General features: G+C 44.1%; 1 protein-coding gene across 1 annotated transcript; it reads left to right on the forward strand.

Moving 5' to 3' along the window:
• The first annotated feature begins 7494 nt into the window (after positions 1 to 7494).
• On the forward strand, positions 7495 to 13773 carry ESX1 (ESX homeobox 1). Its single transcript, XM_031033508.2, has 4 exons — positions 7495 to 7807; positions 7994 to 8312; positions 9359 to 9404; positions 13037 to 13773. The coding sequence occupies exons 1-4, from the start codon at positions 7729 to 7731 to the stop codon at positions 13400 to 13402; spliced, it is 810 nt and encodes a 269-aa protein (XP_030889368.1). The 5' UTR covers positions 7495 to 7728; the 3' UTR covers positions 13403 to 13773.
• The last annotated feature ends 13076 nt before the right edge of the window (positions 13774 to 26849 follow it).

The raw sequence follows: 26849 nt of genomic DNA on the forward strand, positions 1-26849 counted from the left end.
CTGGGTGGCTCAGTTGGTTAAGCGACTGCCTTCGGCTCAGGTCATGATCCTGGAGTCCCTGGATCGAGTCCCGCATCGGGCTCCCTGCTCGGCAGGGAGTCTGCTTCTCCCTCTGACCCTCCCCCCTCTCATGTGCTTGCTCTCTCTCATTCTCTCTCTCTCAAATAAATAAATAAAATCTTAAAAAAAAAAAAAGAAAGAAAAAAAACCTCATGTCTTTCTTTCCATGTCTTGCTCACTTCTGTGGTCCTTATACACAGTACATGACACTGAGCTGAAATACAGACACACACGTTCGTGCGCACACACAATAGGGAGGAAAAGGAGGATAACAGTGAAGAAGGATAAAGGGACAGGACAGAAGAGCCTTCTCAAAGCAGAAAGGAGTTCCAAAGGCTTCCTCAGACAGGGAAGAGAATGTAATACTAACTAGTTCCTCAAACTACATCTAAAGCCATCAAGTAAATCCCAGACCCTTCCTGGGAAGAACTTTGCCACCTCGGTTTGTCTCTCGGGAATGCCAGCTGAGCTGGGAGGAAAATGAGAGGATAGAGGCAACTCTGGATAAGCTCAGCAAGAAAAGTTTGCAGCCTTGGCCTTGGCCTAGCCACCCCACTCATATTCTCCGTATTTGCCAACCAATCCTTACTGATTACTGGTTATTGCCTGCTATATTCTCAGCACTGCTTTGGGGAACACTAAGAAGTGTGAAGTGTAAGGAGTTGACAACCTAACGGAGAAATCGAAACATACATCAATATACATACATACCCACACATTCGTGCGTTCCTGTCTACATACATTTAGAGGTAACTCACACTCAGCGGGTGTGTGATAAGAATCAAATGAAGAGTTCCGACTGCAGGTGCTGTGAGACCTCATAAGACAAGAGCACTGTGGGCTGGGTGGACCGGGAAGACCGGAAAATGTCCTGCCAGAGATGAGAACTGAGCTAGAAATGGAAATAGCTAAAAGCCATGGTAATCAGCACACTGTACTTTTCTTTCACCATAAGGTAGACTGAATGCAAATTACTCTCCCAGATCCCAGCAAGGCTCAAGAAGGCCATGAAAGGCTTCCTTCTGAAGGATCCCCACTGAGAATGCAGCTGTAGGGAGCAGGTCTTTTGAGGCTTGAGCCCTGCGATGTCCTAGGTAAAGAAGTCCTTAGGAGGGGTGTCTGATTCATGCATCAAGGCTTGTAGCCACAGTCATTTCTACATTTCTGGTCACAATGGCTGAAGAAATTAGGCAGAATTTAAAGAAAAATCATGGAATTTTTATCCTTGACTCTTAGTTACAGCAAAGAAGCCTGGTGTCTGGACTGGGGTTTTGTGTGTAAATGATTCCGTTTCATGAAAGAAACCTGAAGGGCCCGGATGTTCCAAATAGGATAGGAAATGCGAAACTCAATCACTTTTACTGCCACATAAAATCTCCCACAGTACCAGGTATCTCCAGGCTGTCTTTCCTTCCCTCCTGTCCTCTCTAAGGGCTAGGACCATATATGCAAATAGCCTCAGTGAGTTTTCCTCTCATTTTGTGAATAGAGACACAGTCTCAATAGTCTGAAGAAATTACAGAAAACTGCTTCCGCCAAAGGTAGGTATGATAAGCCTCCATATGACCCTTATATCTCTAAGAAGTAATGCCTATTTTTTTTTTAAAAAAGCCAAAGCTTTCTTTAAAAAAACAAAAAAACAAAAAAAAAACTTTTATTAAGTATTTTTGTACTCCAAAGAAATGATATTTAATAAAAAACAGACATTACTTCATCAAAGCTACCCCATTCTTCCCATCAAGTCTTTCTGTGGTAGATTATCAGGGGTGGTCTGTAGACCTTTTGGTCAGAGACTGAAAACATTTTAAATCCCTAACTACAGAGTCCCCTTGTAGGGAGAAGTAAGAATTAGAAACCACACAGTGCTATGAATGGGCTCCTGCAGGCCTTAACGAACAGAAAGCCCATCCATCCCGGGACAGGTGACCTCACCTGCAGCAGAAACATAATCTATGAGCATGAAACTTCCATAATATTACAGCTTCCTGACTGCAAAGGTCCTTAAAAACTATCTGGTTTACAGACCAGAATAAAGACCTCTAGTCTTTATTTAAGGATCATTAGCTCCTTCAAAAAGGGATTATTGCCTGGCAGACGGACTCCTCTTGGGAGTCTAAGCTTGCATCAGCCAGCCACCCTTCAGCAAGGGGAAGGCATCTTGGTGTGGTAGTGCCAAAGCCACAACTGAGGCACCCCGAGCCTCTGTATGGGACATCAGCTCCAGATTATCCTGACGCTTAGCTTCTGGAGGCTAGTATCTTACTTGGATGCCTCCAAGTAAGAGGAATGAAGTCCTGATTCATGCCACCACGTGGATGAATGTAGGCAACATTATGCAAAGTGAAAGAAGCCAGACACAAAAGGCCACATATTGTATGATTCCCTTTATATAAAATGTCCAAATAGGCAAATCTATAGAGACAGACAGTAGATTTATGGTTGCCAAGGCTGGGGGAAGTGGGAATGGGGAGTGAGGACTTAATGGGTACCGGTTCCCTTTTGGAGTGATGACAATGTTCTGGAACTAGATAGTAATGAAGACTGCACAGCATTGTGAATGTACTAGGTACTACTGAACTGCACACTTCCAAATGGTTAAGATGGGAAATTTTACACTATGTGTATTTTACTACAATAAAAAAGAAAAAATACATTAATCTTTTAGTTCCTGTTCTAGAACTTCTATTTGCTTCTTTTTTTATATTTGGTTCTTTCTCCCTTGTGTTTTTATATTCTCTCATTTATTTAAACATGATAAACACGTTTTTAAATAGTTTGCACATGATAATAAGTCTTTGGAGATCTACATCTTTGGTTTATTTGTGCTGATGGTGGCTTTAAAAAAAAAGTGTGTGTCTAGATTTTGTCTGTGAGAATCTTGTTAAAGCCTCAGTTAAGGGTAGACTCCTCCAGAAAAAAAATTAGATTTGCTTTTGCCACATGTCTGGATTTGCTACCAGGAATGAGTTAGACTGTGCTTATAATGTTCATTTGAACTCTAAAGCCACATGAGGGCAGGCTTGTGATTGCAAACATCGAGGAACACTATCAAGAAACTGAAAAGAAAACTTAAAGGATCACATCATAAGGAGTCTAGTATCCAGAATATATAAAGACTCTTAGAACTCTACAATAAAAAGACAAGCAATACATGGGCAAAAGACAGACATTTCTCCAAAGAAGATATATGAATGTCTAAGAAGCAAATTAAAAGATGCTAGATATCAGTAGTCATTAGAAAAATGCAAATCAAAACCACAATGATGCCACTTCACACCTACAAGGATGGCTATAAAAAAAAAAAAAAAGAAGCAGAACATACCAAGTGTTGGCAAGGATGTGGATAAATTGGAACCCTCCTACACTACCAGTAGAAATGTACAATGGTGCAACTGCTGTAGAAAACACTTTGATTGCTCCTCCAAAAGTTAAACATAAAATTACCATATGACCCAGTAACTCCACTCCTAAGTATATATTCAAAAAAACCCTGAAAATTCATATTCAAACAAAACTTGTACACAAGTGTTCATAGCAATCATGGCAGCGCTATACATAATCACCAAAAGCTGGAAACAACTCAAATGTCCATCAACAGATGAATAAACAAAATGTAGTCTATCTATAGAATGGAATATTATTCAACCATGAAAAGAAATAAGGTACTGACACAGGCTACAAATGCATGAACCTCAAAAACATGATGCTAAGTGAAAGAAGCCAGGCACAAATGGTCACATTTTGCATGACTCCGTTGGTATGAAATACTCAGAATAGGAAAATCCATAGAGATAGAAAGAAAGTACATTAGGGCACCTGGGTGGCTCAGATGGTTAAGCGTCTGCCTTCAGCTCGGGTCATGATCTCAGGGTCCTGGGATCGAGTCCCACATCGGGCTCCTTGCTCAGCGGGGAGCCTGCCTCTCCCTCTGTCTGCTGCTCCCACTGCTTGTACTCTCTCTCTCTCTCTTTCTGGCAAATAAATAAATAAATAAAATCTTTTTTAAAAAAAAAGAAAGAAAGTACATTAGTGTTTATCAGGGGCTGCAGGGAGGTAAGGATTGGGAAACGACTGCTAATGGGTACCAACTTTCTTTACAGAGTGATGAAAATGTTCTGGAATTAGACAGTGGTGATAGTTGCAAAGCACTGAATATACTAGAAATGACTGGATAGTATATTTTTTTAAAAAAATCATAATAGTACCATTATTGAACATGTTTTCTCTATAAAGCGTCATATTAAGAAAATTCAAATCTAAGATCCAAAACCTTACCGGCTGGGTGCCTTTAGACAAGTTACTTAACCTCTCTGTGACTCAATAGCATTATACGTAAAATGAAGATAATAGCAGCAACTACCTCCATAGGGTTGTAAGGAGAATTAAATGTGTTAATATACAGAAAGCACTTTGAACAGTGTTTGCCACATAGCAAGAATTAGCTAAGTGTTAGCTATTGTGATTATTTCCACTAATCCTCACAAAAACCCCATGAAGTAGGTATTATTAGTTATTCCTATTTCACAGATGAGAAAAACAAAGGCACAAGAATAAGCAACTCACCAGGTTACCCAGCTAACAAGTAGCAATCAAAACTAGGATTCAGACACCAGCATTCTGGTTTCAGGGTCCCTTCTCTCAACGACTGTCACATTCTACCTCCCATAAATCTGATATATCGAAGCCTTGAAGTCACAGCTATTTTTGCCTAGCATGAGGTCCAATTAGGTATTTAAGGTTTTCAAAAGGTGAATCAATTTAAGTAAACATGTTAATTAAATACTACCATGGCTGGTACCCAGGTATGGCAAAACGAGCGAGGGGCACATGAATGAGGTTTAGAAAACGCTGGAGTAAACCATGGAAATCTAAGATGCGAGAGAACACACCTGAGCTGTTACCAATGAACTAGGTAAGCTACTGCACACCATGATGAAAACCTGTACGGATCTCTTGTGTGGTAACTCATCCCAAGCCAAAATTTTTCACCAGGCATCTGGCCAAAAGAGAGGGAGGCCAGCAGAACTCAGCAAGAGCCAACCTGAGCAAGAAATATTGTGATTAAAGTCAGAGAGGGGCTGTGGCGTTGCCATCCCTTGACCTCTTTTTGAAAATGAACTGGTCAGCCAACCACCTATTAGCTGGTTTCTCACCTGCCACCTCTGGGAACATGAGGCAGGGGAATTTCTACATTAGTCACAGTAGTCACAGTACCCACTGCCCACCATAATTTTAGGAGCCCAGGAAAATGTTTTCATTGCTTTTGAAATCAAAAGAAAAAATTAATATAATCCAAGCCACATTACATTTATCTTTATACCAACACAGCTTTGAAATATATATATTAAATATATGTGAAATATTTTATATATATTTATATATATAGTTATATATATTTTTATATATGTGAAATATATTTTATATATATTTATGTGTATACATAGTTTTATGTATATATTTATAGTTTTATGTATATATAGTTTTTTTTCTTATTTTTTATTTTCTTATTTATTTTTATTTTTTTAAATTTTATTATGTTATGTTAGTCACCATACAATACATCATTAGTTTTTGATGCAGTGATCCACGATCCATTGTTTTCACATAACACCCAGTGCTCCATGCAGTACGTGCCCTCCTTAATACCCATCACCGGGCTAACCAATCCCCCCCCCCCCGCCCCTCTAAAACCCTGTTTGTTTCTCAGGTCCATAGTGAGAGAGAGTTTTATGTATAAAATATATATATTTATGGAGGAAGGGGCCCAGGAAGGCAAAAATGCCTAGGGTCCAGAAAAGTCCTAATGTGGCCCCAATGCAAGGGTAGGTCTTCTCACCTCTCCCTCCTGTGTCTGCACGTAACCAGCTCAGCAGCCAATGCATGTAGCATCCTGCCCCCGCCAGTGTCCCCGTAGTGTTGAGCAAAAGTGAAGAGACAGGCTGGGAAACCCAGCACTCCTGAATCCCAAACTTCTGGCTTTGGGAGACTCAGCAAGGAGAAAGAGGCCTGAAGTAGAGCAGGAGGAAGAGGGGGAGACTCCTGGCACTCAGGATTTCTTAAGACTCTGCCCAATGATCTTCTTGCCCAAAATACCTTCCCCCTCCCCTCCTGCCTGGAACCTCACCATTATATACTCTTTTGAAATAAGACGACAGTAATACGGTGAAAAGCGCAAGGACTTTGTAGTCAAACTTGCTGGTATGACCATGGATGGGCACTGTGCCTGGCTTCCCTAGGGTTCGGTTTTCTGTAAAAAAAATGGGTATGATAATAATGGTGGTTGTAAAGGTAAGAGGAGGATAAATTGTGTACAGTGCCAAGCAGAGCGCCCATTATTAGAAGTTATTCTTAAATATAAAGGACATTAACACGTCCTGGAGCACCTGCAAACACTTCTTGGAGAAAGAACCATAGAGCCTTTAATCGTGGCGCGGTCCTTTTTTATTTGGCACATTCGTGGAGAAAACCAGCTCAGGAAGATAACTGTAGAAAAGGGACGGGGAGAAGTAGTGGATAAGGCGGGAACTCTTCCCGGGTTTGCAACACTGGCCCGGGAATAAGGCGCGCTCTAGGCGCCTTGCAGAGCGGGGTTGCAATAAGAAGCACAGCAAATCTTGCAATTGCCAGGCACTGAAGGAAGGAGCCCGTGCAGCATAGGCATTCTTGGATGCACTAAGCACTTGGCAGGGTTCTACACTTACACTCTGACATGGGTTCATTACTAAAAATCTGAAGTCCTTGGAGCTTTCTCAAGAGGCAGGTTGGGTTTCTCGCAGCGTGCATGTGAGCACCCGGACTGCTCAGCAAACCTAACTACAAACCACGGCTTCCGGAGTACACCGGGGATCTGGTCGCAAAAACCCGGGGCAAGCAGGCTCCACGCTTATCGTTTCGTCTTAATCACTAGCCTGATACCCGGACTTCGAGTGCAAATAGAACAGAACCAAATAATCCCATCCATCAGTCACCAAGTTCTAGGAGGGGAGAGCGGCGCTCAGAGCCCAACGCAGGGTAGACTAACTTCGCTTTAGCGTGCTTGGGCGGCTGAGGGCTCCGCACTTTCTGCATCCCTATCTCTCCGTCTTTTCCCCGGAGGAAGCAAGTGACACCGCTTCCTCTGCGGTCTGGGGAACATCGAAGGTTGCGCGGAGGAATATGTTAGAAACATTCCTCCACGAACTCCAGGATCTAGAGTGAAGTCTTGCCCCCCCCCCCGCACCCCCCAAAATGACTTTCTCGATCCAGCACAGCCCCATCCTCCAATCACATATTTCGTCCGAGTTGGGAGTAGTCAGTTAAATTGCAATTTGGAGTCACAGTTCCCCACACAGGCATGCCCATTCTCGCAAACACTCGCCCTATTTTACTTACACGCCCCTGCCGCCAGTGCGCCCCCGTCAGGTCCCACCGACACCAACTAGGGGTAATGTGAACGCTAATAGAGGGCGTCTAACCGACGCGAGCGCGTACACTTTGAGCCCGCGGAACGCAACGTACCCCGTATATAAGCGCGCAAGTCTCAGTTTCGGCGCCAGAAGAGGTCCCGGCGCCAGAAGAGCACCTCACCGGGCAGTTAGTCCCAGCTCTCGCCGCCGCCACGCAGGGGTCGCCAGCGACCCTAGCGAAGAATCTGTGGATGCGCTAGGCTTCATCGACAGCACTGTGGGCATGGAGCGTGATTTCGGGTGCAACCCCTACAGCGCCAGCTACCGCAACCTGGGGGTCGACGAGGAGGAGGAAGAGTATGGTCAGTGCCTAGACGGGCACAGGTGCTTTGGCGGACTCCAGGAGAGGAACTTCCCTGGGAGGATCGGGTGGATGCGCCGCTGCGCGGCTGTCGCCCTCTATCTTCCATCGCGACCCCATGCCTCCGCAGCCCACGCAGCGTGGGCTCCGACGCTCCGGTCTCTCTTTCGCGTTTTTCTTTTCCCAGATGCGAAGCCAAACTTGACCTCACTGATTCTGACGGGAGGAGAGGAGGATATGCGGTCCGAACCTGAGCGCGAAGCGGCGGCGGCAAACTGCGTTGGCGCGGGAGAGCCGAGCTCCTCGAACGACGAAAACCAGGAGGGCGGCTTTGGGGGCGGCTTGGAGCCCCCGCAGCAGCAGGAGGAGCCGGCCCCCCCGGCCGTGCAGGGGCCACTGATCGCTGAGAGGAAGCAGCGCCGCAACCGCACCGCATTCACCGAGCTGCAACTGCAGGAGCTGGAGGGCGTTTTCCATCGCACTCAGTACCCCGACGTGTTCGCAAGGTAAGTGGCTGGTCCCTCCGGCGCGCAGTTCTCCAGGGGCCTCGGGAGTCTTGGGCTTTTTCCCGGGACCCTTTTCCTCCTCCCCTGACCCAAAAGCCGCTTAGGGGGTTCGAGGGCGCCAGGGTCCGTCCTTGCTCCCAGGGCTTGAGGCAGTGCTTAAGAGAGCTTGCGGGGCGGTGAGATAGTAGCGGAACTAGGGTGAAGCGAGTAAGGGAGTGCGGATTGATCCCGCTTTTATTTAAAATTTTGGTAATTTGCTCATTCTGAGTTTTTTGCGTTAATTTTTGTATTTTGAATATTGCATTAGAATATTTATCGTGATTGCTCAGTTTTTTCGCGCATTTAAAATTTTGCACACGAGGCGAGCTCACTTGCCTCACCGTAGAGTTTCGGCCCTGCCACGTGGGGCGCTATTTCCTGGCGGCAGAGTTTCGAGCGTTTAAAAGCCAGCGAGCAAGGAATCGTTGTCGGATCGCGGGAGTGTACGGAGGGGCAGGCCTATTCTTGCCCGGCAGGAATGGGGGACCAGGACGTATCGGTGTGAGGTTTCGGGGCACTTTTTCTGGTTCTGCTGTATTCAGCCTTCGCCAGCCAAAGAGAAAAAAAAAAAAAAATCTCCCTTGAGTGCTTGGCCGATGGTTCGGAGTTCCTCCTTGAGAGTTCCCCTCTTCCTTTACAATAAACCCTTCCTTTACAACAAATACTCAGGTTCAAAACTCCGCTTTAAAGGCTTTTGGCATTTTATTTATTTTCACAGAGGGACCTCCCAAGAAAAGATTTCCAGGGTTGTTCTCTGCTGGTCCACAAAGAGAAAAATTGATGGAGTCATATTAAACTAACAGACACACTACCAGGAACTTTCATATATATTCCCTTTTTCTATCCTATTTAATACAGAGAAGTTGTCCGTGGCAAAACTCCCTAAAGCAAGCCTCAAGCTGTATTACAGAAAACTGCACTGGGAGGGGGGTAGAAATAATGTACATGACATATTTCATTTTATCCACAACTCCAAATACTGAACATTTGCAATTTTCCTCCCTCAGAGAAGAGATCGCTGGACGTCTGAATTTGACTGAAGCCAGAGTGCAGGTCAGTAAATCTTAAAAGAGCACATGACACAGGGCAGCCAGTCTAAAACATACTTGAGGTTTTGTCCTGGACATTGTGAAATTGGTGTGGTTTGCTGCCTTTCCATGTTTCACAAATAAGTTTTGAACATTGGGTGCCTTGGGGGTGGGAAATGGGATAGGTAAGCTGGAGATTCTGGAAATTTCCCATTACCAAAGGAAATATGATTTCCTAACAGAAAAAAAAATCGAACACACTTCTCCCTCACCCATATACACACACACACACTTTTCCCCCAATAAAGTTCACCTCCCTTTTTTTTTTAAAGATTTTATTTATTTACTTGAGAGAGAGAATGAGAGAGAGAGAGCACATGAGAGGGGGGAGGGTCAGAGGGAGAAGCAGACCCTCCACAGAGCAGGGAGCCTGATACGGACTCGATCCCGGGACTCCAGGATCATGACCTGAGCCGAAGGCAGTCGCTTAACCAACTGAGCCACCCAGGCGCCCAAGTTCACCTCCTTTTAACGCTGGTATCTTTCAGGAAGGATGTTAGTCCTCCCTAAAGGAATATTTCTACATAGGATCATGTTGGGGCTCAATCCCACCTGGGAAGTTACAAATTAATGCACTGAAGAGCTTAGTTAAAAGAAGGTTTAACCATACTAAATTATTTGAAAAACCAGGTATAAGCTCTTGGCTAAATGAGTGAATTTATAAATACTCAGACACTGGGGTGAAGGAGTAATTCACACACAGAACACAGTGCATGAGTAACTAATGTATGTTTAGTAAACTGAAACTGGGGTGGGAGGGTAGCTTAAAAGTCCCAAGTGCCTGGACCTACTGCCATTTTGTAAGTGTTTTTGTAAAGCAGCATAGAGAGTGACAGCCTTAAATTTTAATTTTTTGGAAGACTTTGATGTCCGCCTGAAACATTACTAAAATATTTAGGATTATGGTAGTAATGGGGAAAGGAAAATTGTCTTAAAAAAGGGAACCAATTTTAATAAAGTTCCACTGACCTAAGAAGAGGCGAAAGTTTAGAGAAGTATTGTATACATTCAAATATATGCATTGTACATGTCACACAAATTCAACTTTATGAAACCACCAAGTGTATAAATGAATATTCCCATGAGGAATCTTTAATACTCTAAGACCTTTTTTTCCCTTTTTGGTGGTAATATTTTGAAAAGGTGGGTTTTCTGGAATCTGATTTTGAGGATGTTCTCATTTCAGGCCAGATTCTTGTGTTAATTTTTTTTTTAAGATTTTATTTATTTATTTTAAAGATTTTATTTATTTATTTGAACGAGAGAGGGAACACAAGCAGGGGGAATGGGAGAGGGAGAAGCAGGCTTCCCGCGGAGCAGGGAGCCCAATGTAGGGCTTGATCCCAGGACCCTGGGATCATCACCTGAGCGGAAGGCAGACGCTTAACACTGAGCCACCCAGGCAACCCTTATTTATTTGACAGAAAGAGAGAGAGCACAAGCAGGGGGAGCAGCAGGCAAAGGGAGAGGGAGAAGCAGGCTCTCCCAGAGCAGGGAGTTCAATGTGGGGCTCGATCCCAGGACTCTGGGATCATGACCTGAGCCAAAGGCAGACGCTTTACCGACTGAGCCACCCAGGCGCCCCACATGTGTTCATTTAAAGCACTATTCAGGAAGTGATTATTAATTTGTTGGTTATGGGCTCAAATAGGTGACTATTTGAGGTCATAGAAAATCATAGGTACATCAGAGAAATAGGACAAGTCCTCTACTTTCTCAGGCAGGCAAAGTAATCTCAGAGGAAAATAAAAACAAGGTTTGCTGAGTTGCTTTTCCCCCTCCCTGGGTTTATGTAGTCCTGTCAATTGATTTCTGAAGGGGAAATGAGCCAGAAAATCCAAACAGGGAAGAAGACTATGCTCTCACATATTTTCAAGCTCTGCAGCATGAATTTCCCCCCAAGAAACTTTATAATAGATGCTTCCCCCCACCTTTTGCAAATATAGTAGACCTCTTTTATGAAACCAGTATTGGGAATATGGACCTAATATTGGCCCATAGCAAAATTTGCTAGATATGGGCTTTATTTATGTTTAGGGAGATTTCACCACTGATAGGTTCGAATCTCTCCCAAATGAGCTCTACTACACTGGCTTTTTTTCAGACTGTATATCCATGCAGCAGGACCCCAAATCCTAAGATGGAAGGGAGAAAAGGTAGCTGCCCACAGAGAGAAGAGGCCCTTTGTCTCAATTAAAATGCTGCAGTTTGGGAACTTCCAAAAGGATTAAATACAATGTAAACCCTATTAACTAGTATACCAAGAGGACAGTAGAGTCTAATTGACAACTTTTTCGTCTGTTTGTTTGTTAATAGTTGGCAAACACTCAGAGAGGAGCCTCTTTTGTGAGCCCTACCCCCCCCCATTGTTGTTGCACATCTTCCTTAAATGCGTAATTGGACCTTCCGGCCTCAGGAATGAGTGATGGGATTGGAGTCTCCTTGGTTAAGGAGTGGAGCTGTCAGGGCCTAAGGTGCCCCACCTCTGTGGGTAACAGTAGCTTCTGTCCGGGATCCTAGAACTAACTGTAGCTAGAGCTGAATGAGCTGACCTGCTCCTGAGCCCAGGGAGGTTTGGAGGGTAAGGTAGATGGGAGCATGCAAAATTGATAGTCATGACAATGGGGTACCCAGTCTCTTTTTTTTTTTTTTTAAGATTTATTTATTTGACAGAGAGAGACACAGCGAGAGAGGGAACACAAGCAGGGGGAGGGGGAGAGGGAGAAGCAGGCTTCCCGCAGAGCAGGGAGCCCTATGCGGGGCTCGATCCCAGGACCCTGAGATCATGACCTGAGCCGAAGGCAGACGCTTAACGACTGAGCCACCCAGGTGCCCCGGGTACCCAGTCTCTTATCTGGGGAAAAAATTTTAAGTCTATTGAATTCAGATTCAGTTAAGTTAAACTTTTCCTGAACACTAAAGGCTAAAATAGCAAAGCAGCGTCGAGGGGCCTCAGCAACTCTGATGTCCAGGGCAGTCCTTGGGACCCCGTGATCAGGCCTCCTTTGACATATCACCTGTTTAATTCTCACGAGGTTTAGAAGAATGGTCCCTTCAACATCACTGAAGGAAATTTTCTGTCTAAAACTGCAGTGTGCTCCTACGGATTAGTAACTTCAGACTGAAGAGGAGTGTTTCGAAAAGGGGGTGGTCCCATCAGCATGACTTCACGTCAGGCCACCTTTATACCATGCTCGACCTCCCCCCCTAACCAGGGTGACACTTCCCCCGACGGCTGATGATCCACTCTCTCTTTACCCTGGTGCCAGGCATAGGCATAAACGTCAGGGAGCCAGTGCACTTTATCACTTCGACCTACATCCAAGACCTGGGTGGGGTGGAGGCATCACTAAAGAATATTAAAAGTGGGAAGAGAGACCAATCAATGTGCCCAAGTGTGGACTAGCCATGGCTCACTAAGGGTTAGCTGAGGGGAGGTATGTGGTTTGCTTTCTCAAGGTATTTTAGTGATAAGGAAATACTTTCTCCTGCTACAATTTAATAGTTCAATGGCAGCATTGCATGTTGTGTGTTTTCTTATTATGACATTAACTGTTCAATGTACTAAGCCAATCCCTTTTTCCCCTCTGATTGAAGGTCTGGTTTCAGAACAGAAGGGCCAAGTGGAGAAGACACCAGAGGGCCCTGATGCTTAGAAATCTGGCCCCCGTTGCCTTGGGGCCTCCTGTGGGAGTGATCTTTGATGGGCCCTATCATGCGATCCCCATTCTAGAGGCCGGGTGGAGATGTGTTCCTCTGGTGCCCCGGGTGCTCATGCCTCCCGGGCCACCCCTGCCACCTGTGCTCCCTGGGCCACCTCTGCCCCCGGGGCCACCTCTGCCCCCGGGACCACCCCTGATGCCTATGCCACCTCTACCACCGGTACCTCCCTTCGCTCTGGCCCCTGTAGGCATGGCATGGGCCCCTGTCATCAATGGTCATTTCGCAGGTCCCATTTTCTGAAGCATGGTCTTTATGACAATTTTTCCAAAGTATTTTTTCTGCCTGATATAAATTGTGCATAGCACATTGAGTAATTCTTCAAATAGTTGTTGAATGAATTGAATAACTGGACAAAATCAGTGCCTGTTGTTCTTGTAGGGCGTGTTGTATTTTCAGTAAAGTTGCAAATAAATAAACTATTGGTTTTGAGTGCCTAATGTGATAAGTGGGGCATGCATGCGAATTGCTAAGGGAATGGCATCCAAACAGAATGTCAAAGAGGCCTCCTTTCATAACATAGTAGCCCTGAGTCCCGAGTCACCATCAATAGGCCATGTACACCACAGTTTTCCAAGTGCCCATGCTGGTTTATAGGACCACACGATCTTCCACACCCCCCTTCTCCCCGTCCTCAACAATCCTCATTCCCACCCTGTTGTGCCGCCCTGCCCCAGTTTGGAGCACAGCCCTGTGCAAGATGGAAGGGGTGAGTCTCTAATGAGAGAGCAGTGTGTTTCCAGGCAGGGCCATGTTCCACTCATGCCAAGGAGCTCAACAGCCATGGACTCTGAGAGAAACTTCCTAAGAGGCTATTCACAGGGCTGTTAAGGGAATGTGACAGCCAAACTCCGAATTCTGTTCACTGCTCTCCATTTTGTGGAAGTGATCGCAGAAATAGGAATCACTGTGGTTCAAAGACAGAAGAAGGGGCTCCAGGAAGGTCAGAAAAGGGCTCTTCTCTGTTTTCTCATCCCCACCCCCAGCCCAAGAGAGCCTATTATTGTAGTTTCCCCAGCTCAGAGGTAGACAGTCCCACCTTCAGGTATATTTTGTCACCTTCAACATCCAAGAAATGATCCCCTGGACAATGTTCCAGAATTAGCACTCACTGAAAAGAAGCACATCTTTGCTTTTTCATGCTGTCTTCATGCAAAGCTGCCAAGGGATGAAAACAAAACCTAAAATGGAAGGGAGAAGGAGGAGGCCAGGCCCACTATTCTTAAAACACTTTCTTTTCAGTAGGACTTTTGCTTTTGATCAATCAACGCACGGTCATTTTCTGACCACAATATGGTCTGAAATGACTACAGTGACTTCAGATAAGGGTGTCACAGTGACACCAGAATTTCCTCTCCCCGAAGGTGGGTTGGGGAGGGGGAGGCCCCGAAGATGAGTTTCGCAGCGGTTCTATGTTCCTAGTTTGAAAGGAGGCTTTATTTTCTTGGGAAAGCGTACGATTTTTTGCAGTGTTGTCCAATACTTTTCATTCCTTTCTTCCCTCCCTTCACACAGCAAAGAAGTTGTATCTAATGTGGGACTCCTGCAGTGAGGAGGTCATTGGGAGGGAGGAACATCCAGAAATGCATCTGCATGCCCTTTCCCAAGCTCACTGGCTAGTTTTGAAACAACCATTCTTCTCTCCCACTGTCGACCACTTTCCTTCTCGTTAAACATCAGGTCCCTGAATGCTTTAAGTCCTCTTGGAAATACAGGGTCTGTACAAATAAATCAAAGTTCCAGGACCCCATCCAGCCCTGCCACGCTAAGATTCGAAGTCAAACAGTAAGTACCCAGGACACAAATCCTGCCGTTAACTCTCACATCAGGTCTGACACATGAAAATATAGAACTTTTTTTTCCCCTCAGGCTGCCTGAAAAAAGCAAAAGCAAAAAAGTGAACATGCTTTCCCTTAAGTAGATGGGGTCTTCAAGAGTCATATGTACTCTTTTGGGGGCACCTGGGTGGCTCAGTCGATTGTCTGCCTTCCCAGGGTCCTGGGATGGAGCTCCCAGTCAGGCTCTCTGCTCCTTGGGGAGCCTGCTTCTCCCTCTGCCTGCCGTTCCCCCTGCTTGTGTTTTCTCTCTCTCTCTCTGTCAAATAAAAAAATAAATAAAATCTTTTTTAAAAAAAGAGTGGTATGTACTATTTTTAAAATTATATCTACTTCTTTCAGGTGCCAGATGATTTAAGGAAGGGGGGTGGGATGTGAGCAGAGGAAATACGCAAAACATTTCTGCAAATAGGTTCCCCCAGTCTAGGTTTTAAAGGGAGAGGTCTTTTAAAATAATCCCACAAAGAGCATTCCTCTTAAAGTGCATTTCAAATATCGCTAAGGCATAGATCAGAAATTAATTTTTTCTAACATAAGGACACTATTTGATAAAAAAAAAATCTTTAGAAACTGGCTATCAGCAAATACGTTAATCTGAGATAGAGTCTTTACAGATGGCAGTTTGGGCTGAACTGTAAAAATCACAATTTCAGGAGGAGTACAGGAGGTTTGGCATTTTACAGTAATCATTCTGGATGTGCTCTTTCTAAAGTTGTTTCTTATTGAAGAACACATGACAGGGAGCTTTCACAATAGTAACTTTCATGGTCAAATAAAACAAGATATGAAGTATTTGGGGGGAAAATAAAGCCTTTTGTATTAAAACTAGATTTATGTGACCTGGATCTTGTTTCAAACAAATCTAGTCAGAACCTTGGAGATCTAACTTGGAAGTGCCTGAGAAATCAAAATCTCAGCCATCACTGAAACAACAAGTAGTTAGGGAAAAAAGGCAAGGAAGGAAGGGACTAAAAATAATTCTTTAGCTGAGCATACACGGACTCTCCCTTGAAATAGGTATGAAAAGTGACTTTTTAAGCAAAGAGAAGAATTACTATAAATGTGTAAAAAATAAAGGAATGGAGTTTAATCTGAGTTGTTTTCAAAAGAAATCAGACTTTTTGGGCGCCTGGGTGGCTCAGTTGGTTAAGCGACTGCCTTCGGCTCAGGTCATGATCCTGGAGTCCCGGGATCGAGTCCCGCGTCGGGCTCCCTGCTCAGCAGGGAGTCTGCTTCTCCCTCTGACCCTTCCCCTCTCATGCTCTCTCTATCTCATTCTCTCTCTCAAATAAATAAAATCTTTAAAAAAAAAATGTGTCATGTCCATACGATGGAATATTATTAAAAAAAAAAAAAAAGAAAAAGAAATCAGACTTTTGCCCAAATTCTGATCGTGGGGTGTCATACCTAAAACCGGGCACGTTCTGAGCACATACGGATATACCACTTGGTGCCGGTGTGACTCTAGGAATTGGTGAAAATCTGAAAGTAAAATAATGGTGTACAATAATAGAGTTATTCCCTGAATCTCTTGACTGATAAATTCAACTCCGTCTAATTTGAATCCCATAAATCAGGGCCTCCTATTGGAGGAGGTGGGGGAGTCAGTAGAAAGTGGTACATAAACTGGGCTTCTCTAACCTTGAGGGGACCCTTGCTGGAGGCAAATGATATCATAGCATAACCCTCACCCCATGCCCTTCTTTCTAAGAATGCTGATCGAGATGATTCTTCTTGGGGGCTTTTCTCATGCTCCCTCCCACTTAGTCAATACAACAGGATGTCCCAAAGAGAATGAACCCTTGCCTCAGATAGCTTCTTCAGAGGCACTTTTTCATTTTGCCTTCATGAGTATTTTCACACAAGATCCTGTCAGTTTGGCAAGGGAGACACACTCCTTTGTAATTCCTGCAGTAAAAAGACAGCAGTGACAGCGGAACCAGTCCCATCATGTCATGCTACTTTTCCCAGCAAAGGGCCTTTCTTCTGGGGGACACTCAGCTTAAAGGAAGAGACACACGCTGGTATTCTCCCTGCACTGGAGGGGACTTTCACGATAATCCAGCCCACTCCCTTCATTTTACAAATGAGGGGAACACAGGCCTTCAGGAGCGATGGAATGGCCCGCCTGAGGTAGCATGCCCAGTTCATCCCAGAGAAGGCCAGGCTCTGTGTGGCCATGCCCTCTCCCCGGGGCCCAGGATTTCCCAGCTTGGTGGGGGGCGGGGGGGGCGGGGACACACACCAGCCCAGTTTCCGCTCCTCAGTGCTGTTCACCTCCATCTTCCCAGAACTCTTTCCTTCAAGGGGCTACAAACTCAAGGCTCCTCCTCACGTCTCGGCACCGAGCCATTTTACCTCTAGGAAAAGTAAGCAACTCCCCCTGAAGGCATGCAGGATCGTGGTGTCCACTCCTGAACGCTGAACAGCAGGGACTTGAGAGAGTGATGCAGTTTGTACCCTCCTCACAAAAGGCCGAGTGTGCTTCCACGACAATAACCCTCATTTCCCCCAATCCCCTTGCAAAGCAGTGCCTGCCAACTGGCAGCACAACACATAAGAAACAGCCAGCCCTGGGCTTGTGTTGAATTAACTTTTTTTGTAAAGTAGGCTAATCGTTTGGAAACTGTCATTATGCAATTAGTATTCATTTTGAAATGTGGTTATTTATGCTTTGCCTGGATCAATGTCACACTCTTTCTCAGATGCCACCGAAATGCTATGAGGCAGGGACACAAGGTGCAATGGGTGTAAATTCAGTTTGCAAATGCGCCCAGTGGCCTGTATGCCTCCCCATGCAAAGTGTTAGATCTTAAGGAGACTGTCTGGATTCCCAACATTTACATGCAAATATTTTTAGACTCTAGGAAGACAAAAGGCTCCTTCTGAAAGCACACTCTGTTGTGCTTCACAAACAAGGGGACACAAGTGATTGAAGAGGCAGCATACAGGCATGGGCAGAATAATTGATACACCTGGATCCTTCTGACGTGCAGCACCCAGACGAAACTAGGGCCTCTGAGAACTACAGACTTGGAACACGATTCCTCTGTTCTTGGCCCAAGAATCTTGGTTTGGGGAAAAAAAACAAGAGGCAGGGTAGGGGCCAAGGAATAGTCTCTGACCAGCTCCCCTTGAACAAGGGAGAAACAAAAAGATGAGGCAAAAAAAGTTTTAAAGTCAGGAGTGGAAAAGGAGGCCGTGGGGACCCAGGGGGAGAAAGAAACCCGTGTCCATGGCTGGGCCCCCAAGCTGTTGCTGCAGGGTAGGAAGCTGGGTAGTGAGTGGACACTGGCAACTGGGTAGAGTCTCTGGGAGGTAGCCAGTGGGGCCCAAGGTGGTGGCCCTGGCCAGCTGGGCTTTACAAAAAAGAAGAAAGGAAAAACCGAACTCGGGTTAATATGCAAATCAGTCCCTAATATCTCCTTCCATAGTCCCCATCAGAAGGTAAAGTAATGGGGCTGCTGTCTTTTCCTCTCCTCTCTACTTTCCTTTAACTCAACTGATCACCTTAAGTGGTCTCACCAGGATTGAAATATTCAAGAGGAAAGAGGGAAAGGCAGGACAGAGAGGGGGTCCTACTATGTGATTGCCCCGACCCAGGTCGCCAGCCCCAGCACCTCAAAAAACACCCAGGATTCTATTTCTTCATGTTAACCGGAGGGAACTTCCAAAGATGTCCCGTGAATTCCATGGGCCCACCTACCATTTCAAAACCTCAACTCCAACAGGGAGTCATAAAGATATTGCAGGGTGCTAAACTGGTTCTTCTGTTTATTTAACACAGAGGCTTAGACTTCAGGCATCCCATGGCCAAGTCTGGTCTTCCCTCGGTGAACATATCCTATAGCTTCATAACTCTGCTTAACACTCTTTTAGAGAGTGGTCAATCCATTCATTCCAAACGGAAAGTAAGGAGGCTGGTTACAAGCTGTGACTCTAGTAAATACGTGGGATGAAAAGATGAGGAAGTCATCTTTACAAGTCATGAGGTCACCGTCAAAGAGTAACAAGCAAAGCCAAGGCCAGAAATCAATCACCCTACTCCTCCTTATCATCTCCTCCCCTTGTGAACCCTGAGAAAGCTCCAATCCGAAGGCAAAATTCAAATGGTATTTTTAATAACTCTATTAATAGCTTCCCCACATTTCAGGGACCTCTGCACAAGTGTAGCTTATCCTCCCACATAACTGATAAGTTTTATAATATTATACACCAATACCTCAATTAAATAAAATCACATCCGTAGGGAGCTTCAGTTTATCGGGATTGTATATTTATTGCCAGAAGAAAGCCAACTGCCAGGAAAGTCTTTTTTTCCCTCTCTTTTTCCTTTTTAAAGTCTTTTTTTGAATTTCAGGGTTTTTTTTTTTTTCCTGTCGTTTTCATTGTGTCGTGCTTTGTATAACCATTTAGAGAAAGTCCCAGGGATCCACACACATTCAGTGTAATTGCTTAACATCCTAGCAAGGAATTTGGATCTCCGGAATGATGACTCCGAGGCACTACAACCTCACAGCAGAAACCCAGAACCTGTCATGCTCACTTCTGACCCTACACCTTTGCTTCTGCCATGCTCTTGCACCCCTTCTTTGTCTATTTTTTTTTTAAGATTTTATTTATTTGAAAGAGAGAGAGAGACAGAGCATGAGCAAGGGGGGAGGAGGGAGAGGGAGAGGGAGAGGGAGAGGGAGAAGCAGACCTCCTACTGAGCAGGGAGCCCAATTTGGGAGGGGGAGGGGCTCGATCCCAGGACCCTGAGATCATGACCTGAGCTGAAGGCAGACGCTTAACCGACTGAGCCACCCAGGCGCCCCACGCCTCTTCCTCTTCTAGCTGAGTCATTTAGTGCTTGACCACTTCTCTCTTGCCTTTTCCTCCTCCTTTCATTGTTCCTCCCTTTCTCAGTCCTGCCTACCCAGCTGTCACCTCCCCTCCCGAAATCTCTATGGGCCTGAGTTATGGATCACTCATTTGACAAGAACCTTCATAACTTATGGCATCCTACTGAAACTTAACCATTTGTAGATGCAATTCTTGATGCCTTTACGTGCACCGAAGTTTCCCACTGGGTCTCCTTTATTTTCTTGATCCCCCATTGCACGCAGGCTAGTGCTTTACATTCAACAATAATAAATGGTGATAATGGTAACAGCTAGAATTTTCTGAGGGTTTACAATGTGCCAAATACTGTGCTGAGCAATATACATGGATTGCAATTATTGCTATTCTACAGATGAGGAAACTAAGACACAAAGAGGCTAAACAACCTGCCTAAAACCAAGAAACAGACTCTGAACTACAGAGAACAAACTGCTGGTTACCAGAGGGGAGGTGGTGGTGGGGATAGGTGAAATACGTGATGGGGATTAAGGAGGACACTTGTTGTGATGAGCACTTGCTGAATCACTATATTGTTGTTGTGTTTTTATTTAAGTAATCTCTATACCCGATAGGCTCATGGGCTCGAAATCACAATCCTGAGATCAAGAGTTGCATGTTCATCCGAATGAGCCAGCCAGGGGTCCCCTTGAATCACTATATTGTACAAATGAAACGAATATTATGCCATATGTTAACTAACTGGAATTCAAATTAAAAAAACTTATTAAAAATTTAAAAAGTAATTAAAAAACCTGCCCAAAATGACACAGCTGAAAAGTGACTATGATAGACTTCAAACCAAAAAGTCTTTGTCACTTTGATGTAGACATGATCATTGAATTGAATATTGAATTCATTGAATTCCCCTTTAAATCTGAGAATAAAATGGACTAATGAATGTTTTCACACTTTATTCAACAGAAATACACAAAAACAAGGGTTTCTTGTTAAATTTCAACTCATCAGCCAGTTTCATTAAGAAGAATAACCCCCGGGTGCCTGGGTGGCTCAGTTGGTTAAGCAACTGCCTTCGGCTCAGGTCGTGATCCCAGGGTCCTGGGATGGAGCCCTGCATTGGGCTCCCTGCTCAGCGGGGAGTCTGCTTCTCCCTCTGACCCTCCCACCTCTCCTGCTTTCTCTCTCTCTTTCAAATAAATAAATAAAATCTTAAAAAAAGAAGAATAACCCCATTTCTTGGGCATTCTGATGCTTTAAGGATTTACTTTAATGTATCATCATGCAATATTTCTGCATAAAAATTAATCAGACAAATTTATTAGGTATTGACCTGTTTTTTTAAATTTGTTCTTCTACTTGCACCATTCAAATGGGTTCCCTTTTTTTTCCCGTTTTAAGCTTTTCTTTTCTTTGGGTGAATGATAAACTGTCTGTGAACACAGGATATCATTGGAATTTGGAAGTATCATACTTTAAAAAGCAAGGCAAGGTCAGAGCATGAATGTGGCCAACTCCTCCTTTGAATCTGATGTTTTCAAATTGTTCCCATTTTAGTGGGGGTTTTTTTGTTTATTAGTGTAGTTTATCTGACAATAGTTATAAAAGTAGTTCATGCATCACATATATTGGATAGTCAAATTTTTTTCAGCAGGGGTGCCAAGAACAGTCAATACAGAAAGGGCAGTCTCTTCAACAAATGGTGCTGGGAAAACTGTATATCTACATACAAAAGAACGAAAGTGGATCCTTACCTTACACAAGATGCAAAAATTACCTCAGAATAGATCAGAAACCTAAGTAACCTCTTCCCCTAGGGGCCCGGTGTACAGCTTTATCCAAGTCATGCACTGGGCTCTGCATTATTGGCTCTTCTCTCTCTCTCTTTTGCAAGCACTCGCACATGAGATCTTTAGATTGAAAATATCCTGGAGTGGTCACATCAATCCATTTCATTCAGTGCTTCTTTTGGACATTAGACTGTCCCCACTAGCTGTCAAGTTGCTCCCAGTGGAGGTCAAATAAGAAACAGTTGTCCACTTATGGTAGAATTTTTCCAGTGTGGAATTCTAATTGGTTAGCCCAGGAGTTCCGGAAATATTTGGTAAATCTAGTGGCCTAATAATTTGATGAAACTCCTCCCCATAAAAAGCAAGAACAATTCATCATCAGAGAAGAAAGCCTGGTGATCCCGGTGTTAAATGGACAAAGCCAGTGCCCCAGGAAGGTTTCAGGACTCAAGTCTGCACTAAGAAGTATTCAGGAAGAAAATATTTTTTTTAAATCCTACATCAAAAACTAATGATGTACTGTATGGTGACTAACATAACATAATAAAATAAATAAATAAAAAGAAATAAATCCTTTCAAAAACAAATTAGTGACGGGCACCTGGGTGGCTCAGTCGGTGAAGCGTCTGCCTTTGGCTCAGGTCAGGATCCCAGGGTTCTCGGATGGAGCCCGCATTGGGCTCCCGGCTCAGCGGGGAGTCTGCTTCTCTCCCCCTGCCTCTCCCCCAGCTCCTGCTCCCGCGCGGGCGCTCTCTCCCTCTCTCTTTCAAATAAATAAATACATATCTTAAAAAAAAAACCAAACAAATTAGTGATTAAAACCTTTTTTAGTCTTGAATCTCTTAAACAATTAGTGCCATAATTGGAAAGGGCCCACAAATTCAAATGGACACAGACTATAAAAATGTCCCCACCGCCGCCACTCCAACCCCTCCTCCCCCAGTCCCACCCTCATCTCCCTAGAACCCAGCTCCGGCTCAGCTCTCAGTACCGGCGGCGGCCACTAGAGGGTCAATGCTTGCGAAGAGGGGCTAGTGAATGGAAGGTAAATGCCCCAGTAGTCCATGACCTACGATTTTAACGCCGGCATAAAAGGGATCAATCAGTGTAGTGACTTGTAAACGAAAATGATTCCTTCCTCCAGGTCGGGCTGAGCTGAGCTTTCACAGGAACCGCCCTCCGCAAGCGCGACGCCCCTGACCGCTTGCACCTGCCTGCCTGTGAGCCCTGGCCTCCCCTAACTTTCCATTCGAACAGCACGGGCGGCTCCCAGGAAACCGGGTAAGAGTAGCATCGGGCCACTCGGAGGGCGGGGAAAGGGGGTGTTCTCTCAGAGATTAAAGCGTTTACCCACCAACCTTGGGTCGCGTAGACCAACCTTTTTTGCAAAGTTGGCTGTTAATAGGCAATCAATACAAAAATTTCCAGCCTGGTTTCACAAAAGTCGAGCGGTAGGGTTCCCAGCTGAAAACGTTCCTACTCTAAATTTTCCCCAGTTCCCATCCCAAATCTGATACTCTCCTAATTTACCTCTTAATCTCATCCTATAACCAATTGTTTCTACATAGAGGATAGCTAATAGTGTGCTTTATTTTTGGTTTAACAATATTTCATAAGTATTTTTCCACATTTTATCATATTCTTCACATTGATCGTTTTAATGTTTGTGTTCATATTTTGTAACTTGTTTATAGGTTTTTTTCTAATACATAATGAGCAATCAATAGCTGTTTGTTGAATAAGCATCTTTGCGTGCAGAGATAGAGATACAGCTTTTTTCTTTGAAACTTTTTTTTTTTTAAAGATTTTATTTATTTATTTGAGACAGAGAGAATGAGAGAGACAGAGAGCACATGAGAGGGGGGAGGGTCAGAGGGAGAAGCAGGCTCCCCGCCGAGCAGGGAGCCCGATGCGGGACTGGATCCCGGGACTCCAGGATCATGACCTGAGCCGAAGGCAGTCGCTTAACCAACTGAGCCACCCAGGCGCTCTTTCTTTGAAACTTTTTTCTCGAGCTAAATTTCTGGGCCTGGAATACAATAGTCAGAGGGTAAAAATTTTTTCATTGCTCTGGCTACATATTGGCATGGAAGGCAGTGTACACAGAGTTTTGGTTAAGAACACAGTGCTTAGGGGTGCCTGGGTGGCTCAGTCAGTTAAATGTCTGCCTTTGGCTCAGGTCATGATCCCAGATCCTGGGATCAAGCCCCGCATCAGGCTCCCTGCTAAGCTGAGAGCCTGCTTCTCTCTCTCTCTCTGCCAAATAAATAAATAAAATCTTTTTTTTTTTTTTTTTTAAAGAACACAGGGTTTGGACTTCAACAAAACATTGTTAGGCTGGTTCTGCCTATACTAGCTATGTGGGGATAGACTAGTTACTCCACCTTCCTGAATCACAGTTGCCTCAATTTTGAAATGGGAGATTTCTTTCTGCACAGAAATGTTATGGGGAAGGTGGGCATAATATATGTTGGCTACTCTTATTATTATGATCACCACTGCCAACACATGTATTTCCCCACAGCCTCATGAATATTTGGGTTTTATCTTTCAAAGCAATCTTTGGTTGATTAAATGGGTATAAAATGGTACTTTGTTGTATGCGTATTTTCTTGGCGCATAATGAGGTTTATATGTTGTACAGGTATTGACTTATTCCATGTGCTTCTTGTTCTGCAAACTGTCCTCTTCCCCACAGTTGGGATTATATTTTATCAAAGAATTGTGCTCAGGAAGAATAGTCTATTCTAGTTTTTAGATTTGATTTTACCTGATTTTAACTCAGTTAAAATTCCAGCTAAGATCAATTGTGCCCCATAGTAGGAGATGCACAATCCTAAGCTAATTTTTCCCTTCGCTATCTAGTTGTTTCAAAGTGCTTACCAAATATAAAATATTTTGCCCATTGTTTTATGGTGAATATTTGACATCTATTTATGTTATGTATGCTAAAAGCTACTTCCAACCTCTCTCCTCTGTTCCATTGATAAATATTTCACTTTTGAGCCAGGATCACAGTCTTTTTTTTTAAATAAAGCTTTTTTTTAAAAGATCTTATTTATTTGAGAGAGAGAGAGAGATCACAGAGGCAGAAGGAGAAGCAGACTCACCGCTGAGCAAACAGCCTGATGCGGGGCTCAATCCCCAGGACTCTGAGATCATAACGTGAGCTGAAGGCAGACGTGTAACCGACTGAGCCACCCAGGCACCCCCAGCATCACAGTCTTAAAGATTACTGCTTTGTAGCTTGTTCTAATGTGTGATGAGACAAATCTTTACTTATTAGTCTTCAGACTATCCTTTTTTTTCTTGCATATATTTCCTTTTTAATTGAAATTGTGTTAAATTTTGAAAATCATTGGAAGCAAATTGTCATATTTACAAATAGGTTGTCTTCCCGTTCAAGAACAGATCCATAGTGGGCCATTTTACAAATAACACCCGAATCTTAAATATTCTGTCAGTATTGCCAAAAACTCACAACTGCCCCCTAATCTATTTTGTCTCTAATAACGGGGGTCAATTCTCTCTATAACATTCAGTAGCTGTGGTAAGCAGAGTAATACATACCCAAGGATGTCCATGTCTTATTTCCCAGAATTTGTGAATATGCTATGTTACATGGCAAAGGAGAATTAAGGTAGAAGATAGGATTAAGGTTGTTAATCAGCTGACTTTAAAATAGGGAGATGATCTGGTTTATCCAGATGGGCCCAATGTAAGCACCAGGGTCCTTAAAAGTAAAAGAAGAAGGCAGAAGAGAAGATCAGAGTGATGAGATGCGAAAAGGACTCAAATGGCCATTGCTGGCTTTGAAGATGCAGGAAAGGAGTCATGAGTCAAAGAATGTAGGCTGGAAACAAGAAGGAAACACACTAGTCCCCAGAGCCTCCACAGGGGAACACAGCCCTGCTGGCACCTTGATTTTAGCCTAGTGAGACTCATACTGGACTTCTAACCTACAGAGCTGTAAAATAATAAATATGTGTTCTAAGCCACGGTTTGTGAGAATACATTATAACAGCCATAGGAATCTAAAACATTAGCGAAGTGAAAGCTCTGTGAGTGAGTCTCCTTACACTGACCCTGGTGCTCTCCGCCCTTAACCTTCTTTCCTTGAGGTCAGTAAAAGTTAGCAGGCCTGGCCCTGGCCCCTGCCTTTTCTGGCTCCCAGAACATAGGAGACATCTTTCCAGAAATCAGTTGCTTCTGCTTGGTACATTCTGGACCACTTTGTTTAGTCCTGTCTGCCCACTTTTGCACTTCTGTCTTCATGCCTGAAACACTTGGGAACCTGTAGGTACTCAGAAGTGGGGGAAAGGGGACAGGGGAGCTTGAAATCACACTCCCATTATAGCCTCACCTCAGGTCGATCAGACTTGTAAAATTTTCACACCATCCAAAGACTTTCTCAAACATACATTCTTCCCTTAAAGTCCAGAAAAGATTTCCTGGCATCACTAGGCACTTGTTTTGAAGTATGTAATAAGTGAGCTCTTAGGATGAAAAGCCCAGAGTCCATCCAGCTCATGGCAGACTGAATTTGGAATTTCCACATCAAATCTATTGTGCCTCTGACAATTAAAATCTTTTTTAAAAAAAGATTTTATTTATTGGTCAGAGACAGAGAGCACAAGCAGGGGGAGCGGCAGGCAGAGGGAGAGGGAGAGGCAGGCTCCCTGCTGAGCAAGGAGCTCGATGCAGGGCTCAATCCCAGGACCCCGGGATCATGACCTGAGCTGAAGGCAGAAGCTTCACCGACTGAGCCACCCAGGCGCCCGCCCCTAAAATCTCTAATAATAGAATGCTCTTTCATTTCAAAGTATGAAGTAAATTTTCATTCTATTTCATGTATAAAAATGTACAAAAACACAATGTATGAACCACATATGGCTGGGATTACATAAAATGGAACTAGTCTAAGCGGCTGGTCAGAGAGGAAATAAAATTTCCTTTTGCTGGGGCACATTGGTGGAGATAGTACTATTATAAACCACCCCCTCTTGGTAGCTTTCATTTATTGTGCCTTTACTCTGTGCCAAGTGATGTGCTAAATAATTTAAATGGATGATCTTATTTGGCCATCACATTAACCCTAAGAGTTAGGTAATGATATCCTTACTTAAAGATAGGAAGTTGTTGCCCACAGTCACAAAGTGAATAAAAGCTAGCATTCAAAGTCAGGTTTGTCCAACTCCAAAGCCCTTGCTCTGTCAAGTTTGAATA

The sequence above is a fragment of the Leptonychotes weddellii genome, chromosome X (assembly GCF_054177405.1).
Source record: "Leptonychotes weddellii isolate Sample4059 chromosome X, ASM5417740v2, whole genome shotgun sequence".
In the NCBI taxonomy this organism is placed as follows: Eukaryota; Metazoa; Chordata; class Mammalia; order Carnivora; family Phocidae; genus Leptonychotes; species Leptonychotes weddellii.

Coding starts and splice junctions, on each gene's coding strand:
- ESX1 (XM_031033508.2), top strand. CDS start 7,729: ATGGAGCGTGATTTCGGGTGCAACCCCTACAGCGCCAGCTACCGCAAC. Junction 8,313..9,358: donor TACCCCGACGTGTTCGCAAG/GTAAGTGGCTGG, acceptor TTCCTCCCTCAG/AGAAGAGATCGCTGGACGTC. Junction 9,405..13,036: donor TGACTGAAGCCAGAGTGCAG/GTCAGTAAATCT, acceptor CTCTGATTGAAG/GTCTGGTTTCAGAACAGAAG.